This window comes from Ursus arctos, unplaced genomic scaffold, assembly GCF_023065955.2.
Source record: "Ursus arctos isolate Adak ecotype North America unplaced genomic scaffold, UrsArc2.0 scaffold_12, whole genome shotgun sequence".
Classification (NCBI taxonomy): Eukaryota; Metazoa; Chordata; class Mammalia; order Carnivora; family Ursidae; genus Ursus; species Ursus arctos.
In genome coordinates, this window is record NW_026622786.1 from 25,694,238 (window position 1) to 25,713,102 (window position 18,865).

The window sequence follows — 18,865 nt, forward strand, 5'->3', positions numbered from 1 at the left end:
GAAAATAGCATAACAAACATCTGTGTGCACCGCCCATAAGTAACATGTTATAATTTTTTATGTTTGCTTTACTAGGTTCTTTGATTGTAGTTGTGAAGAATTCAGAAGATGTGGATTTATTTTTTAGCTAACTGCAGCCAGTATGTATAATATCTATGAAATTGTGCAGTTGAAATGCAAGGAAGGAATGAAACTTGTGAAAAACGGAATAATTAAAAGAATTCTGTCAAAGGTTCAAGTGAGAACATTTTTAGGCTCTTATGCAGAAGGATTTGACCAGAGTGAGGGGATTGGAATAAAGCCATTGCATGCTTGGATGACGTCTGTTTTGTAAAATGCCAGATATACTTTTATCTACATTGAAGTTTATCCATAATGTAGAAGCACAACCATATATGAAAACTTACTAATCATAGACATCTGTTTCTATAAAATGTCTTTTCTAAATTTTCCTCTGGAGTAACAGAGAGTTGGATCATTATAGGCGATTACAGTCTTCAAAAAGTTGTGGTCATAAACGGAGAGTAGAAATCTCAAATTTGTTCTTTTCTTCTGATATCTTTATAGTTAGTACTAAAATAGTCCTGGCTAATATTTAATTAATAATACAATACAATAATTCTGCTGTCTACTTTGATAATTGTTGCTTTTATAGAATTCTCATGTTACACTGAAATATCTTGATTTGCCTAATTGTGTTCTACCAAAAGGTTCTAAATAGGCAAATCATCAGTTTAATAAAGAGATCAGCTTAATAATCTATTATATGGTATTGTTGTAAGGAGGAGATCAGATATTTTGCGTTTGTTTTTCTTAAGTTGAAATATTTGGGTAACATCTAGTTATCCTGCTGATTTTAATCTATACTTAATAAAACAAAATTAATTTTGTATGCCAAATGAACACATATTTATTGTCTGGGGATTTTAAATTGATGAATACATTCTCAAAAAATCTTATCAGTTTTTTATAATATATTATCATAAGCATAGTTATCATATGCCCTAAATTTCCAAGGCAAACTCATTAATCTATGTAACTTATATTCAATAAATGTGATTCTATTGTCATAACCTTATATATTTTTAAATACAAAACCAGTTCAAATCTGAAAAACTGAGTTGGGTAGCCTATGTATTTGGAGCACATTAGAATAAAGATCATATGGGAAGCTCCAGTGGCCAGCCTGGAACTCTTAATTGTTTAGGCTTATATATTATAGAAAACTCTAAGAAAGATTTAACCTTCAATGAAACAACATTTGGAAAAGAGTTTTGTTCACTGTGGGCATTAGAATTTAGAACGTGGGCCCACTAGATCATATGCTAATATCGGTGTCTAGAGAAGGGGAAGAAGGCTCTTTAGAATTGATCTTATGAAGGTGGCAGAAGGATCCTGTCAGAATTATGAGCCCAAACTCTGTAATGAGTGTTATAGAGAATTTCACTGTAAATATTTGCATAGCAAATAATAAAAGGCGTATAGCACTATAACCAATTTCCATTTTCTCTGTACTGTGGTTCTGGTGACACAGTTTAACCAGTGGGGCCAAAGGATCCTTCTCTCAGAGTCTAGCAGCTCTTGTTTCCTAATTAGGTTTCTCTTTCTTATCTCTAGCTTATCTATGTTTTCTTTGCCAAGAGTATTCTTTTTTTTTTTCTTTTTAAGATTTTATTTATTTATTTGACAGAGAGAGAGAGACAGCCAGCAAGAGAGGGAACACAAGCAGGGGGAGTGGGAGAGGAAGAAGCAGGCTCCCAGCAGAGGAGCCTGATGCAGGGCTCAATCCCAGAATGCCGGGTCATGCCCTGAGCCGAAGGCAGACGCTTAACGACTGCGCCACCCAGGCGCCCCTTTGCCAAGAGTATTCTAACTACCACTCTCAGTTGTTATCTCTACTTGTGTAGACACATTTCCATCCTGTTTCCATCCAGCAGTGTCATGTCTGTTTCTGCATGCGGCACCCTCGCAAAAGTTCTAGAGCTTCCCCCATGTAACCCCTGAATGCGTGTTATTATAGGGACTGCTTTTCCACATGTCCTTTGATTGGAAGAGTACTGAGTTTTTTTCCAGATGTAGTTTTTATTAGTTTTATGAACTGCTCTAGGAGCATTTTCTTTTAATTGGTTTTGGCTGTATATTTGATTGGAGTTGTGTTTTATCATCCGTAGGTAAGAATAAATGTAATAATTATTATACATTAAGAAAGTTCTACACAAAGAGACAAACAGATATGACATGGTATTGGTGTGTTAAAGAGGTACAAATCTTAAGATCGAAAGGATTCACTGTATTTCTGGTTGTATTCTGTTTTTATTGCAAGCTTCTAGGTTAGGTGTTGCATTCAAAGGCTAAGAGAAAGATAAGGAACAATATTAATATCTTATTTTAAAGTGAGTGACAAAGAAGACTTTTCATGCAAAATGCCTGGAAAGAGAAGAGGACTGGCAAGTAAAGGGCACATTAAGCTGGAACCTGAAGTGACAGTGCTGTGTTACATTGCAGAGATTCTACAATATGTCAAAGGGTCAGTGATTTAATTGTCTGAATGCATGATTTGGTGAGTCAGTTTAGACTAGAGCAAACCGGACCTGTCACTGAAATCACAATGGGTAAAAATGGACCTATTCAATCTGCCTCTCAATGCTCCAGATTCTTCCTGGTTGTAAATTAGAGCTTCTGGACAATGCATTAACTCGTTCAGGTCACCAGGGTACTATGTCAGCTCGGCGCTCACAATTGCCCATGACCAATTCTGCACTCTCCCCAGCAGGAGGGATGCAATGTCATTTTGTACTCTCTTCTTTAGGATAATATCAGGTCTGAAAGGAAAGGAACAAAAGAAGTTGCTGCTTTCCTTCCACCCACTCCGCTTAGCCATAATCACACCCCTCCTCCCACTTAGCCAGACTATGAACCAGACAGAAAATGAGCTTACAGAATGGATGTGTGGTTACCTACCCACTGGAATAAAATCAAGAATTCAGTTCTGTTTAACTCCATCCTCGAGTCAAAGAAAATGGACATACAGCCAGCATAGGAGAGCTAGAGAGTTTTTTAGTCACCCCCAGTAAAATCATCTCAATATGGTTTCTCTTGCTAGGATCAACATTTTACTATGACTACTGTCTGCTTCTCTGACAGCATCTCATTTCATTCCCTCCTTAGTTACTACCATCCCGCAAAACTAGTCTCCTTTTATGTATTTAAACATGACTATTTCTCACTGCATCTGGGCCTTGATACATTGGCCATTCATGGCCCAACAAATTCCAACTCATCTGTCACATCCCCACTTCCAGGTCACTTCTGTGAGGAGGTATTACCTGAAAGGATGATTTATTTTAAGTCCCCATTATTTTATTTATTTATCTGTTTATTTATATGCTTCTTTATTTAGCATAGCAACCTATTTGCAGTACTGATAACAGTTCGTAGTCCTACACCATTTTTTAATGTTCTTTGAATGTTTCTGTTCCCCACCAGACCATAATCTTGAGGTAAATCTGCTAGTATCACATCTGTTTTCTTCCCTATTTGTATACCTAGAACTTAGCACAGTTCCTGGCACATAGTAGATGTTCAGTGAACAAAGCACCAGAGCCCACCACGCTGTCATGTGTTCAGGGTCTGTATTCTGACCTGCAGGATCTGAGGGAAATGCCACTAACTCAGTAACACCATGGAATTGGAAAGAAGAAGTCTCAGACCCAGATCTAACTTTTTTTTTTAAAAGAAAGGATTTATACTTTATTTATTTGTTTACTTATTTATTTATTTATTTATTTAGAGAGAGAGAGCATGAGCAGGGAGGGGCAGAGAGAAGGAGAGAGTGAATCCCAAGCAGATTCCATGCTTAGCACAAAGCCCTACATGGGGTTCAGTCTCACGACCCTGAGATCGTGACCTGAGCCAATACCAAGAGTCAGATGCTTCACTGACTGAGCCATCGTGGTGCCCCCAGATCTAGATTAAAATAAAGTTTACTGTAGATTATCTCCCCTTAAGTCTACTGCCTTCATGGTCTTCTCCCAGGTGAGCCTACCACAATCCCTGGTCAGCAGTGGATATATTCTCAGAGGAAGTCTCCCAATGTGACATTAACCTCCTCACTCAAAGTTATTGGCCCTTAGAGGCTCTATCCAGTCATTTTCATGGTCCCTTGGAAAGGACTAAAGAATCAAATTGTAAAAGCTCTCTTCTCTTTAATTGTACACTTCTTCCTAATGAATGTATTATTTGTTTGAAATGTGCATTTTCTAAACTGCACCAACAGTTCCATACCCAAATATTGGTACCTTTATTAATATAATATAATAATGTAAAATTTAGATTTTTGCTTTTTAAAAGTTTATTTGTAATACCACTTATAATTAACGGTGAGGATGATTCTACATCTCCTGCTTTTTCCAGATCAAAAAAACAGGAGTAAAAATGAATCACAATTTCATGAGTATTTGACTAAGAAGCAGTACATAGTATTAATCCAGAATTCCAATCCTGTTTCTCCAGTTCTGTATCTCCTTGCTCCTGTCGTCGAGGCTTACACTTCACATGTCTTACTATTTCATTCTTACTATTTCAGAACCTCGCCTCATATAGAAATTCTTCCTTCCTCTGCTCTTAGAAGCATTCTTTCTATCACTCCTGCCACGGGATCTTCAAAGCCGAGGGAGACTCTCCCACCAGAGGTAACAGTTTTCAGACCATCAAATTGTCACCATGCTCTTTGAGTGGTGTGTTTTCCTTTCCCATGAGGAGTTGCAATTATTTCCCTTGGCACTGAGAAGAAAGGCTTGTTTGTCACTTCAGGCCACAGCAAGTGGTCCATACTGATAAGAAGTGTGCATCCCAAACTAATGCATATATATTCTTCCAACGAATATTTATTACTGCTTGTTATGTGCTCAGCACTCTTATGTGTTATGGATGATGCCATGAACAATAACTGGACAATGACAGTAACTACCCTTATGTTTCTTGGTTACCCAGAGATTTGGGGAGCCACTTGTTTTTTTGCTCAGAAATCTTAAACTTGATATCCTCTAGAGTTTTAGTGTCAAGCCCAAAACCTTTTCACATATCTCCAGGGAAATCTGGTGGGTTTTCATGCACATAGTCACTCTGAGTTTCTTGGAAATAGAATCCTTGGTGGCTTGAGATGATACGTAAACATTCTTAAGCTAACAAAATTAATGACTTAACCTTTACTGAGAGCTATTCTATGCTAGACATAGTACTAAGCACTGTGCAAAGTTAAAACTCTTCTAACTCTTACAACAACCCTAAGAGGAAGGCACTGTGATTATATCCATTTATAGCTAAGAAATGTGGAGAAATTCAGAGACTTTGCCTTGTACACACAGCAAATTAGTGAAGGTTCCAAGACTCACACCTATGTCATCAGACATCAGAGTGTGTGCTGGATCCCAAAGAGAAAGACAAAAAATGTGAGTAAGCACTTTAGCCTGGAAATCTGAAGAGGTACTGAGATTTTATGCAGAAAAATGATAGGATCTCACTTGCATTTTGGAAAGATCCCTGAGTGGCTCTCTCTAGCAACCTGATGGAAGCAGAGCAAGATTGGAGACAACAAAACCAGCTAGAAGGAGGATATGATAGTTCAGAAACCAAGATGACAGAATAAGAATATCTATATGCTTTAGCATTATACACAGACTCTTTTTTACACAGACTTTTTAGTTTCCAATATGGAAAATTATAAGGTACAGTTGACATTTTCAATTTGCTGCTCATATCTACTCTCCTCCCTTCCACACAGAATCTTTATCTGGAAGGCTAAACTGCAACAACAGGCTAACTTGTTCTCTTGCTTTCAGTTGGGCTAAGTCAGGGGAGACCAGAGAGACCGAGGCAGAAGGGGACCTTTCCCTGCAGAATCAGTGTGCATGTTACTGAAGTCTCAGCCCCTGTTTGGTGACCTTCTTCATCAACCTTCAGGTCTTGGGGTGATAAGGGCTCCCTATTGGCTCCTCTCATATCCTGCACTGTCTTTTGTGGTTTTCCAACACAAGCCTACACCTTTGCAAATAGCCCCTTCTTTAATCTTTACTCAAATACCATCTGTTTCTTGCCAGGACTCTGATTAATAGAATATGGGAAAATAGGTATTTTCATACACTGTTAGTGGGATTGGGATTATCTGTACCCTTTCTACAGAATAATTTGACCATAGCAATAAAATTTTTGAACGCATATACCTTTTGACACAGAAATCTCGAATTTACTCGAACATGTGTGCAGAAAAATGTTTATTCTGATATTGTTTAATGGTTTAAAAAACTAGGAGGAATATATCCACAGAGTCTGATTTAATGAATATCCAAGATAAATTGTGGAATTAAGTTTCAGAACAGTTGTGCATAATATAGTCTATTTGGTATAAAAATGCATTTTTTTATGTAAACTACATTAATAGTGGCCATATTTGCGAAAACTGCCTTGAGTCAAATGATAGAGTGGGTTTTTATTCTCCATATTGCATTTTTCTAAACTTTCTATTCTCTAACGTTCAATAAAGTTTATTTTTTTTTTTTAAATCTTCAAAATGGGAAGGTTGATGCCTATCTTATAAAAATGTTGTGAGAGTTGAAGTCATAATATATACTAAGTAGCTATTTGTACCACGAATGTATTGGGACCTGGTGCAGGGGATAAATAAGAACAGCATGAACAAAGGTAGTGGACACAGAAGAGGTGATGAGTTTTATAATGGTATAGAAATTAGAATTTCCAGAGATGGTGACATTCAAATAGCAAGGGTAGCAAAGTCTTATTGAATGGTTCTCAGTTCTTATTCAAGCAACTCTATGTTCAATGGCCTCATTCAGTGAAGATAGAATGCTACAGGTGAAAGATCTGGGGAGGGAGATGATGGGTTTGGTTTTAGATAAATAGATTTCCAGTGCCTGGGGGGTATCTAGTTGGGTTGGCCAGAAGGCATTTGGACAAGAGCAGATCGAATGATCTCATGACAAATTGGCCCTTTCTTCACTCTGGAATAGTATCATCTGGGGTTGGGAGAGGGGAGTAAGAGTTCAAAATTAATTGGTCAAATTGGCCCTTTCTTCACTCTGGAATAGTATCATCTGGGGTTGGAAGAGGGGAGTAAGAGTTCAAAATTAAATGGTGGTTTCAAGAGCCTTTTCTAGAATCCCTACTTCCACCTTGATATTTTTTTCCTTTTATCGATACCTACTCTTCCTTTTTCAGTCCTTAGGAGTTGAGGATATCACTGCTTCTTGGCTTCAGCTAAAACTTGTGTCCACTAATACAATTTAATCTGCACCAGCAATCTTAGATACCAAAACATCTTGGTAATTTAATAATGCAACTGAACTGATTTCTTGCTTTCGGCTTGTTATTACAATGTATTTTTATACTGAGAATATTTTCATTCTTTTCTACTACTATATATTTGATTGATATATTTATATTTATAATTTTTACTTTTCTTGTCATATTTTCTCATGGGAAAATGTATGACATTTTTAATATACTGAATTGTCTTATAGCAATCTGAATTAGAACTAGAGGCAATTTCAATGCAAAACAACAAAGGTAAACTGTATTTTGTAGGAAGCTTGCCAGAGGAAATAGCTGAAACAATACCCTTTATCTACTTCTACATCTCTGTGTAATTTTTAATACTTTATTCATCTAAAACCTCAGAAACATATTTACATATGGGTTATACTAAAGAAAAAAAAAAGGAAGGAGAAGAAAATGTTAAATTATTTACTAACCTCTTCCAAAAAATTTTTTTTAAATAAGAGATTATAGATAGTAATGTCAGGATATCCTGCATAGCTTGTCTTTATCAAAATAAGGAGTCTTTTTATTAAGGCATCCCAGAAAGGGTAGATTTATGGATTGAAGGGAGTGTGTTTAATATGTCCGTATCCATCTAGATTGACAGTTCTCACAGACATGAATTTCCCCAGAGAGACAGTGTTACTGGTGTCAGTGGATGGCATCATTTACTTCAATGTTCCATTATTAAATTGATAACAAGATAATTCCTCTGCTTCTCAGAGACATGACAGGGTTTACAATGGTTAACACTCTTATTGCATGGGATTTGATGTTCTAGGTAGTTTTTAATAAGAAGCATATTTGTATTTCAATAATGAAAAAATTTGAAGTGAAAACAACATAGTAAAATAAAATCAAAATCAGATGGACCAGACAACAGAATATATCTATTTAAAGAATATTCTGTTTACCATATGTAGCTGTATTTAAAAGAAATGTATTTCTTATATTTCCCTCAGTCATTCATCTAACACAATTGTACTGTTTAGAGGCATGTATTGTAATATGTTATTTGTTGATATTGAAATTTACATATTTGGTTCAGGATTTGTATGTAAGAAATATATGCTAATTTTAGATCATTACAAAGGCGGAGGAATTAGCTAATACTTGTTGAGTGCTTTATGTTTAATTTCTTAGAAATACAGATAAAGAAGTAGAGATGGAGATGGGGTTAGAAATAGCAATAGAGACAGAGACAGCAATCTGTTTCTTTACAGATAAATAGAAATGCTTTTAAAAAATAACTCAACAGTTCACTAAGGCAGCATGATTAACCCTATGTTACAGATAAGGAGACTGAGGCTCACAGACATTAATAATTTATTCAAGAGATTATGAAATTTACCTATGGTCCACAACTAGTAAGTGTGGAAACCTGTAGTCCTTTCACTACATCATATGACCTCCATTGTAGAGTTTGGGGAACTACGTTTCTTGTCACTAGTCAAACAGCTAGCAAGCAGGAGAGATAGTAAGTAGTCAAGATCCTTCCATACACTGCTTTGAAAATTCAACATTAATGATTAATATTGGTATGGCTATATTATATTTCAGGATAAATATTGAGAGCCAGTGGTATGAAAATATGAGTCAATAAGAAATCCTTGAGGCTGGAGATGAAATCAGGGCCTAAGTAAAGGGGCATTTGGGGAGCATCTCCAAGTTAAGGATATCTAAAAAGGTTTGGATTAATCCTATCATCCCATCGATGAGCGGAACAACACTTTCATATTTGTTTAAAATTATGTTGTGTTTGCCGATAGCTTTATAAGACATAAATCCCTAATAATTTCCGGGTAGAAATGGGGGTTTTGTTGTTGTTGTTGTTGTTGTTGTTTTTCTGTTTCACCAACAATAATATGACATTTTAGCAACTTCTAACTACCATAAGAAGTACTTCAAGAGAAGTGCTCTGCCAGTGGCTTCAAAGAATTCTAGGATCATTTCAAATGGATCCTAGGAGCTAAAACAGCATAGTATTTTCAAAGTTAAAAATGGATCAAACTTATGGATAAGGCAAATCAGACAACAAAGCATTTACTCAGTCAGTGACTCTGGAAGGATCTAGCACTGTCTCTGTCTACCACAGTCACTGGATACATTTCCGTCACCTATTCCAATTTGTAGCTCTACATGAGCCATTGACAAGACGATAAGTTTCTGTACCACATTACATGAGTGAGAGGCTAATTCATGTGAATTTAGTCCTTGTAGGTAAATGGAATGACACAGTTTGAAATCCTTTCAAAGCTATAGGGAACTAGATTGCCCTCTTTGTTAAGCATCCTATATTGTGACATGTTTTTCAGGTTCTCAACAAAAACTGATTTAATACCAAAATCTGGCAAAATGAGAGCTGAAAAAGTCAGCAGTCCTTAAGCATCAGGATTATTGGATTGCTCTTGCTATACTAATCATTTTCTTCATTTTTTAATAGCAAAATAATGTTGAATAGCTGTCATATCTACTAATCAGGAGTATAGCATAATATATGTAAGACACTTACATAATATATGTAAGACACTATACATGGGAAGATAAAGTAGATAAGAAGGAGTCCCCACCATCAAAGGGGTATAAACTTGCTGGGCAGACAGGACAAACACATACAAAGTAACAATTAACTATAAAAGACATTACTTCATGAAATCCATATCTTTACATGTTGTACATGCTACAGGAGTAAACACACACGCACACACACCAACGCACACACACTTGCTAATGTAACTATATCACAGAGAGGGGTGCAGGAATGTCAGGAAAAACATCATCAGTGACAAGGTATGGACAACTCCATATTATTGATAAGTAGTATCTCATTTAAAGGTGGAAAACTCAGGAGGCTTAGTAGTTTTTATTATTTTAAATGAACTCTTGTTTCCAGGATGGAGAATATGGAAAAATCAACTGATTAAATTAGAATCAGTGACTGCTATGCCACTTGCTTCAGTAAGGAAGTCCTTGAAAAATATGTAGATTGATAGTAGTTTTCCCATCTTTTCACCACACGAGTCGCCTGGAGTTTGTTTTTTCCCCTTAAAGAATGTTTTTCCTTCTTCCTCATATGAAGTAAAAACAGCCATGCTACTAGTACAGAAATTTTAATTTGTTAAAGGAAAATTTAGCCAAAGAGTAGTGAAGGTTGATGAGGTTTTTTTTTAAAGAAAGAAATACCTAATTTTATAATGATTCTTTAAAGTGGCCTAAAAAAGGTTCATTGACAAAATTATTTAAGATTAATTGACCAGATGAAGAAGCTGACCCTTTAAACCAGACCAAAAGCCAAGGCAGGCAATAGAAATGATTCAGTGCAGCTCTCTGTTAGCAAGCTTAGTAAGATACGGGTTGTGAACTAAAATGCTTTGCACCTAGAACACCTGGACTCTCGGAAATTCTATAGCTACAACGTATTGGGCAGTAAGAAGTGGAGTGGGACAGAGTAATTCTATATGTGAGGACAAACACTATTAAGGCACAAGTATTTTTAGATGAGCATCTTGTGCTGCTAGTTAGAAAGTCAAGTTAATTTTCCGCTATGGGTCCCTTCTGATACACATCAGAAAAATGGAGCTATGAAACTGACACCATGCCAAAACTATACACGTCCTTTAACACATGAAATGTGGTCACTAATTTGCTTTGAGTGAATTTTTCCTGGCATTTCTTAGAGACTGTAAGTATAAGATAGAGAGAGCATCCCATATAATGAGCTTCACAGTACCTATAGCATATTTGCTATGGGATTTTGATATACTGAGTCCTTTACCAGAAATTGCTTGTGCACTCAACCAAGGCTGGTAACCAACTGATAGAAAGACTAATTGTAGTACATTACAATTTGAAAAGAAGGACTTTGCCTAGAAAGGACAAAAATTTAAGGAAAAATTTGTAAACTAAGATTTTTTTTCTTCCAATTTATAGAATTTTTAATGTGTGTGTCTGTGTCCGTGTGTGGGTCTTTGTGTGTGTCTGTGTCTGCGTGTCTGTGTTTTGGCTGAGTAATTTGGGCTCATAGGTGGCTGTTTCAATGTAGTCATCATCGGGGTAGTTAATTGAGGGGAAAATGTATATGTGAATGTGTGTATATAATCTATGTATGTTTTCTGTGTATGCATAAGTATATATTATTCACATAAATAATTTGGAGGAATATATTATACGTTTAGCAAATGCATAAATCTCTCTGGCTTGGCTGAATAATTTCTACTGAGAAATAATGCTCCAAGTTATTAGAATATGTTTAAAGAGGAAAAGGAAAGGCTTGCTTAGCCTGATTCAAGAGGCATACCTAAGAGTATCTTGGGGGGGGGGGGGAAGAAAAAAAAAAAAAGAAGTCTTGACAGTAACCACCTACTATATTGTGAATTCTTCCTAAAGAAATAGCAGAAATCCGTATCACTCTGAAAGTATTCTGAAGGAAACTCTTCACGCTGTACCGTAGCACAAAAAGTTTTTTACTAAGAAGATGGGTTAGTTGAGCAGGAGGACTACTACATTTTATCTCTCTCTTCCTGTCTGTCCCTCACTGAGTACTTTTGTCTCAAGAAGGAGCAGCATGGTGCCAAAAGAAGCTTCCCCTGGGTCTTTACAATCTGTATTCATTCTTTTATCTAGTAAAAATGTAAGAGGTTTTTCTTTTGCTTTTATACTTTTTGTTCCATACACAAGGCCAGGAACCATTTGCCCTTTGTTCTTGGTAGTTGAAAAATGTAGCATATGGTAAACCTTTTCACTGAATAGGCATTCACGATCATGCATGTGAAAATGCATTAGAAGAATTTATGAGACATGTGGGGACATGGGCTGCATCTGAGACTAAAATCCTCATCACAAGCTTTTATAGGATTCTACTATGATGACTTGATGGTGGGGGAGGGAAGGATGCCTCTCTTCCTTCGTTAAATGATAGAACAATTGGCGGTGGTTGTAAATAATTCAAAAGGTTCTGAACCAGACTTTGTCTTTTAAATTGAATTATTCTAGAGGCTGTTCTTTGCCTTATTGTAAGTAATTAAAGCAATCAGTGCTATAGTTGTTACAATATGTTTTGAAAATATATAGAAAATATTTTAAAAGAAAGCATTTGGTGATGCAAAATTGCAGTCTTATACCTTTATCCCCAACTCCTGATTGTGTTTATCTGTATGCAATAATTCCTAAGACAAGTGTATACTTACAAATTTTTTTTTTAAAGAAACTTCCAAAGTGGCAAATCTTACATATGGTAGGAAAAATGTGTAATCTACCTTTAATTCGGAGGACTACAAACTCCAGCCATACAATTACTTCATTTTAAAAGGCTACTTTTCTACTATGTGTTTTGAAAGTTTCCAAGATCATGTAATTATATGTACGAGACAGGAGGAAGAGATTACAAAACAAACACCTCCTTGTTGTTCCTTAAAAACAGCATTGATATCAACATCTGTGCATTCATGAGCAAGCCAGAAAGTATGAACAATGAGAAAAAGGAACATTTAAGAGAAAAAAAAATACTTTCTTATTTTCAAACTTTTATTATTGTGAAAAACATCAAATTTTAGACTCTGCAGAGATCCTTCAGAGATTGCTTTGGATTAGAATTGCTAATGCATTGATTATAGACGAAAGTGACTTTAGCCCACCATTTGAAATAGCTAATATTGGAATTAGAAAATTTTAAGAAATGACTAATTAGAGCAAAGAAATTTGGGGATTTTTTTTCCATTGTGATTAATGAGGTATATACCCTTTGCATGCATTACAAATATTAGTGCATATGTATTATCTTAGAAGTATATAAGTAGGCTTGAATACCATTTCTTGATTTTAATTAGGTTACACTGCCTTTTGAGTATCTTCATTTAACAGGTAATGTGAATTTAACAGGGACTTTGTTGTACATTCTGTTTTATTTTTATAGCATGCAAATAAGGACCAAATGCCAACACATTCATTATGCTGTATAAAGTTTATACCAGAAAGGTTCCAATCACTTTGAAAAAGGTCCTGTCATTATTTCTATTGTAAATCAGTATGCCAAGCTTCTGAGAAGGAACATTTTGAACTGAAATATGGAATATAGATGAAATCTTAAGATGTTTACAAAGTGTGTGAAACATCTTTGGTTGATTCTTAAGTGTCAACAGCATATTAAGGCAAGGGAATCATTTATCAATATTCAGTGATACAATGAATGTATTATTAATTGAGTATCATTAATCATTATCCTGAAAAGCAGAACATGTTAGAGGTTTTGTTTCTATTGCTGTGCACTGAGGTGCCCATTGTTGGCAGATGTAGCAGCTTCAAATGGAGGAGGTGGAAGTGCGCGAGTCCATACATAGCTCCCCATATGGAAAGGTTGGATTGAGGTGAGGGAATTGGTGGGAATGGGACATGTTGAACAGGAAGAAGGAGAGCCGAAAAGACATGAAAATGGGATTATTTGTGTAAGAAGAGTACGCAGGATCATTAGTTTATCCATTCAGCCAGTTTTCCCTCAGCAACTTCTCTGCTGAAGAAGGTGGCCTCAGGGGGAGGAAAGGTGATGAGTATTTACAGAAGTGCATAGCAGGAACACAGGTGCAATGGAAATACTTAGGTCTCATGCAGAACATTATAAGAAAGGCTTATAGCTTGGTGATTTAGAATGCATGCCCTTTAGACCTCTCAGGTAAAGGGCATGATTCTTAACTCCCATCCCAACCCCCAACCCATCCTCCCCCAACACTGCAGCCAGTCCTAGCATGCACCTCTATCCTTAACATGGCATCTGTTTAGAATAGTGGTCCTCTTTGGATTTGTCAAATCAGGGATATATACGTTTGTGGATCACAGTTCTTAGAATTTTTTCCGGGTAAATAGGAAAAAAAATTAATCTCAATTCTCATAAAGCAGTATGAGCCAAGAAACATAATTGAATAAAAAGGTGTCCTAGATATTAGTGAATTTCCTAGCATTTTAGTGAAATCTAAAAGTATTCTTAAATACCTATAAAATGTGATCTATCTATAAAATTGTATTCTGTGGATCCATTCCTTTTTAAAAAATGTTAATTTACAAATATAAAATGCCCACAATGTGACGGTATAGAAAGATCAAAGGAGCATATAAAGATGCTTTCTACCCTTTCCAAGGACATATTTTAAAAAGTCTTATCTGTGGATGTTTAAAACCAAAGTATCGCACTACTTCAAAATGTCATTGTTTGCACTCTAACTAAATTGTAGAAAATGGCAAATCTGAATATGACATTATTCTCTTAGTCATAAAAATTATCATCGGATTTCATTGAAAAGTAGTTAATGTCAGATACATAATACCATGTAATTCTCAGAATAATCACTGTGAATTAAGTGTGGTAAACCAAAGCATCCCCATTTTATAGATCAGGTAGCTGATGCAGAAAGACAAGTAAAGAATATGTTAGTATTCGATCATTCATTTCACAAGTGTGGGGCATCTGCTGCATGCTGGCACTGTTTCGTATCCAAAACAACAGCTCTTACTGTAGTGGAGTTTACATTCCGGCTGAGGGAAGAAGGACATTAAATGTAGTAAATAAGAAAATGATAGTGCAATGGCAAAGAAAATAGGGCTGGGAGGGGATGGTTTGCAATCTTAAATAGAGTGTCACTGAGGCAACGCCATTTGAGCAGAGACTGGAAGGAAGTGTGGGGGAGTGCCTGTGGATGCCTGGGAAAGAATATGTAATATTGAGGAAACAGCCAGGGCACGGTCTTCCAACGGCGTACAGCACATTCCACAGTGAATTAATTTAAGCGGTTTATAGAATTTCTATAAAGTAGTAACATATATTTGGAAAAGAGTAAGTTGGTTTTTATAAGTCTTTGACTTCTTAAAAGCATTGCATTTAGCAAACATATATTGCACAACAACTATGTTATTTATTTCTTCACTCAACAAACATTTTGTGAGTCCCAAGTAGGTGTCCAGTAGTTTGGTAAACAGAACAGGCAGTCCCAACCCACAAGAGAGATACATGCTGAGGTAGAAGACCCGGCCTATGTCCTCCAGAAGCTTACCGTCCAGTACCTAAGACACAATACCAGTAACTCACACAACAGAATTATCTAACTGAATGTGCATTAAACATGCAATCATAGTTAATGAGAGCAAAAGAGCTACATCTCATAAAATAATTACAATAACACTTAGTATTTACATAAAATTTTCATTTGGGAATTTAAAGTCTTTACAGAAAATGTTTCAATAATCTTTACAACACCCGTGTGCTGTATGTATGGTATTGGACGAAGTGCCCGAACTATTTAATGCAGTGCATCATTCCATGTAATTATCTTGAGAGTCTTCATTACTTTCTTCTTAACCTCTTTTTTTTCAAATTCCTATATTACATTTTAGCACTGTATTAATTATTAGCCTTATTAATTTATAAAAGCAGTTCATTAAATGCAGATTTGTTATAGCCTCTAAATAGAAAAAGTTTAAAATTGGAATACAGATACTTCATAACATTTTTCAAATCAGCCCTTTTATGTGCCTTTGAAAGGCTGTATTCCTGAATGAACTACATTAAAACAGGCAATGTTTCATGACCTTTTAAGTAAAAACAAAATGAAATCTCATACACAGTTTTATGTGGAAAACACACCTTTTTTTGTGTGTACAGAATTCAAATCTCATGGTTTCGGTTGACTTACTGCAACCTTAGTGAAGGGTTAACAGTGACAGAACAACTCGAATCCAGTTAATCATCTTAGATTAAAGTCAGTGCCAAAGTCATGTTATGAAGACAGTAAAAGGCTTATAGGTATAAAAATATGTGGTAGTCATGTCAATTTCATGTATGTATTTATTCTCCATGATTGCAGCAAACACAATAATCTTTATAGGGATGAACCATAAAAATTTTAAAAATTAGTATTAAAATAACAAGAGGACATCCTTCCTTCTATAGATATTTAGTATAAAGTACATTAGGTGCTATGCAATGCTGAATCAAATGATAAGAAAGCAAAGGTGAATAAAAATTAGCATGTTCTTCCATTGAATGGTGTAAGAGAAGACACTTGTATAAACACACATCTATGAGGCACTGTGATGAGAACTGGAATAGAAGTCGGTGCCCTGCACTCAAATACCCAATAAAAACAGTGATTCTATCTCTGAGACCATTGAGGGTGGTATGATAGAAATTAGCACTGAGTTAGACCTTAAAGAGTGAATAGAGATATACTGTCAGAGGAATGGGGTGGTACTCTTAAGAAGAAAGACCATCATGGGGGATGTTCTAAAAGGACATCTGCTGAACAGTATAGACAGGGGTCTCAGTTTGGTGTGTCAAGATACAGGACAGCAGTGGATTTGAGGTGAGATTATAAAGGGCCTGCACTATCCTGTCTTCATTCCTTAACCTGTGTAAGTTCCTAGGAAACAGTCAATCACTCATTAGGTCTTGCTCGCTTGGTCTTCCCTCTGACTTTATGATTTTCTAGGCAGTTCCATCTGCCTATCAAGCTTAGATGGTATTCAGGAGTTACACTGAAATCACACATTGGCCAAGAACATCAAAATAAGGTTAGCCTCTGACAATGAAAGTAATAAAAACTGTCATGCATTGAATGAAATCCACCAGGTGTAAAAATAAACCCACAAGGTTTTCTATAAATGTATGATTAAGGAACACAGAAAAATGATTCAGAAAAAAAATATTATAGCCAGACAATTCAAGACTTGAATTTACTCTTAATAGCTGAACAACCATGAGTAGTTATTTAACCTCTTGAAATAAGTTTTTTCCCTGTTTGTAAAATGTGGCTAATTTCTATATTGCCATGTTGCTCTAAGGATTAGAGATATGCATGTGAAATACTTAACACAGGGCTTGGTACATGCAAGTACACAGCATGTGCTTCACCCCAAATTTAGTGGATTGGAACAACTATTAATTTAGTTCAGAATTCTGTACGTTAGCAATTTGGGCTGGGCTAAGCCGGATGGTTCTTCTTGTCTCAGCTCATGTCATTTTATCTGTAGTCAACTTCCGGGTGGGCTAGGGGCTGGCTGGTCTTAGGTGGCCTCAGCTGGATGGCTCATCCTCTTCTATGTACTCTGATCCTACAGTAGGCTGTGCCAGCTTGATCACATGGCTAGGCAGGATTTCAACAGAGTAAGCAGAAGAGGACAAGGCATCTTCAAGCCTTGGTTTGGCACTTGCACATTAGCTTTGCGATGTTCTGTTGATCAAAAGAAGTCACAAAGACAATCCAGATTCCCAGGGTGGGTAAATAAATCTCCCACTTGTTGGGTTAGCTGCACAGTGACATTGCAAAGGAACATGAATACGGGGAGAGGAACACTTTTTTTTTTTTTTCAAATACTCTACCACAAGAGGGTTGAGGATGCAAAATCAACTGGAATCTCTAATGTAAATTGAAAGGATAGGAAATCAATATGGTATAGTGTTAATGTAGTAGAGAGAGACTTGGAGGCAAAAGACCTGAACTTAATCCTTGCTTCTGCTATTGATTAACTTGACCCTGGTAAAATAAATGATCTGTGCTCATTATTCTCAATATAAAGTTTTCTAAATTCAAAATTATTGCGTGGAATAAATGAGATAATGTGTGGGAAAATGTGCATTAAGTGTACATATATAAATATATATAATGGATTATTATTCTTTTGATATAAAATATACTTTATAAGAAGTTTCCAAACCTCTTACCTTATACCACCTATCTGTCCTTCTCATTCTCTCTCTAGAATGTTGAAATTTACTTACATTTAGATAATGGGATTGGTAATAAAAATGTGCATTACTTGGAATTCCATTTCTCAGTTACCTGTTCCAGTAGTCCATTGAATCAAATATGTATTGAATCCCACTTATGTATAAGGTATAATATTAGGCACTAGAGATACAGAGAATGAAAAAAGCCCTGTCCCCCAAAACTTCAGTCATCTTTTGAAAAACACACAAATAACAATTTATTGCACTATGATAAATGTTATAACAGAGAAATGCAAAGGATGCTGTGGGATCTCAGAAGAGGGATGCCTGACATATTCAGGGGGGAAGGGTACACAGGGAAGGCTTCCTAGAGAAGGTAATGTTCAAATGAGAAGCAGGAATTTACTGGATAGCATAATCTAAAATTCAGATCCCAAATGCCCAGCTGATTAGAGACCATTGTTTTAGACTCTTGCCTGGATAAACCTGGCTCATACCTATGCATCCAGCTCCATTGCCCATGAAGTATATCCATTCATTTCCCCCAATACTAAATTGAACTACTTGAGATTTCTTAGAGAATATTTCTTAAACATGGCATCCCATGCCTTTGCTTCTGTTGCTCACTCCACCTAGAGTACTCTTGCCTCTTTTATTTCTAATCAGTTTCTGATAAACAACCATGGATGATTTCAGAATCTAGTAAGAGTTGCTTTTCTAGGATATCTTCCCTGATTTACACAGGTATAAATAATCACCCTTCCTTTCTGCTCTCATTGCATCCTGGTTCATATACTATAATTATTTTTGTATCAATTTACATAT

The 18,865-nt window shown here is 36.0% G+C and overlaps 1 protein-coding gene across 3 annotated transcripts in view; it reads left to right on the top strand.

Annotated features, from left to right (window-relative positions):
• DPYD (dihydropyrimidine dehydrogenase) overlaps positions 1-18,865 on the top strand; it is a 788,803-nt gene that overhangs the window by 497,513 nt on the left and 272,425 nt on the right. The window contains exon 15 of one of the 3 annotated variants that reach the window (XM_057310448.1): positions 4,586-17,000. The exons of the other annotated variants lie outside the window; for them this stretch is intronic. Within the exon in view, the coding sequence (XP_057166431.1) occupies positions 4,586-4,627 (42 nt within the window). The 3' untranslated portion in view covers positions 4,628-17,000. Of the gene's footprint in view, positions 1-4,585; positions 17,001-18,865 lie in introns of those variants that run through there. 3 annotated transcript variants of the gene reach the window in all.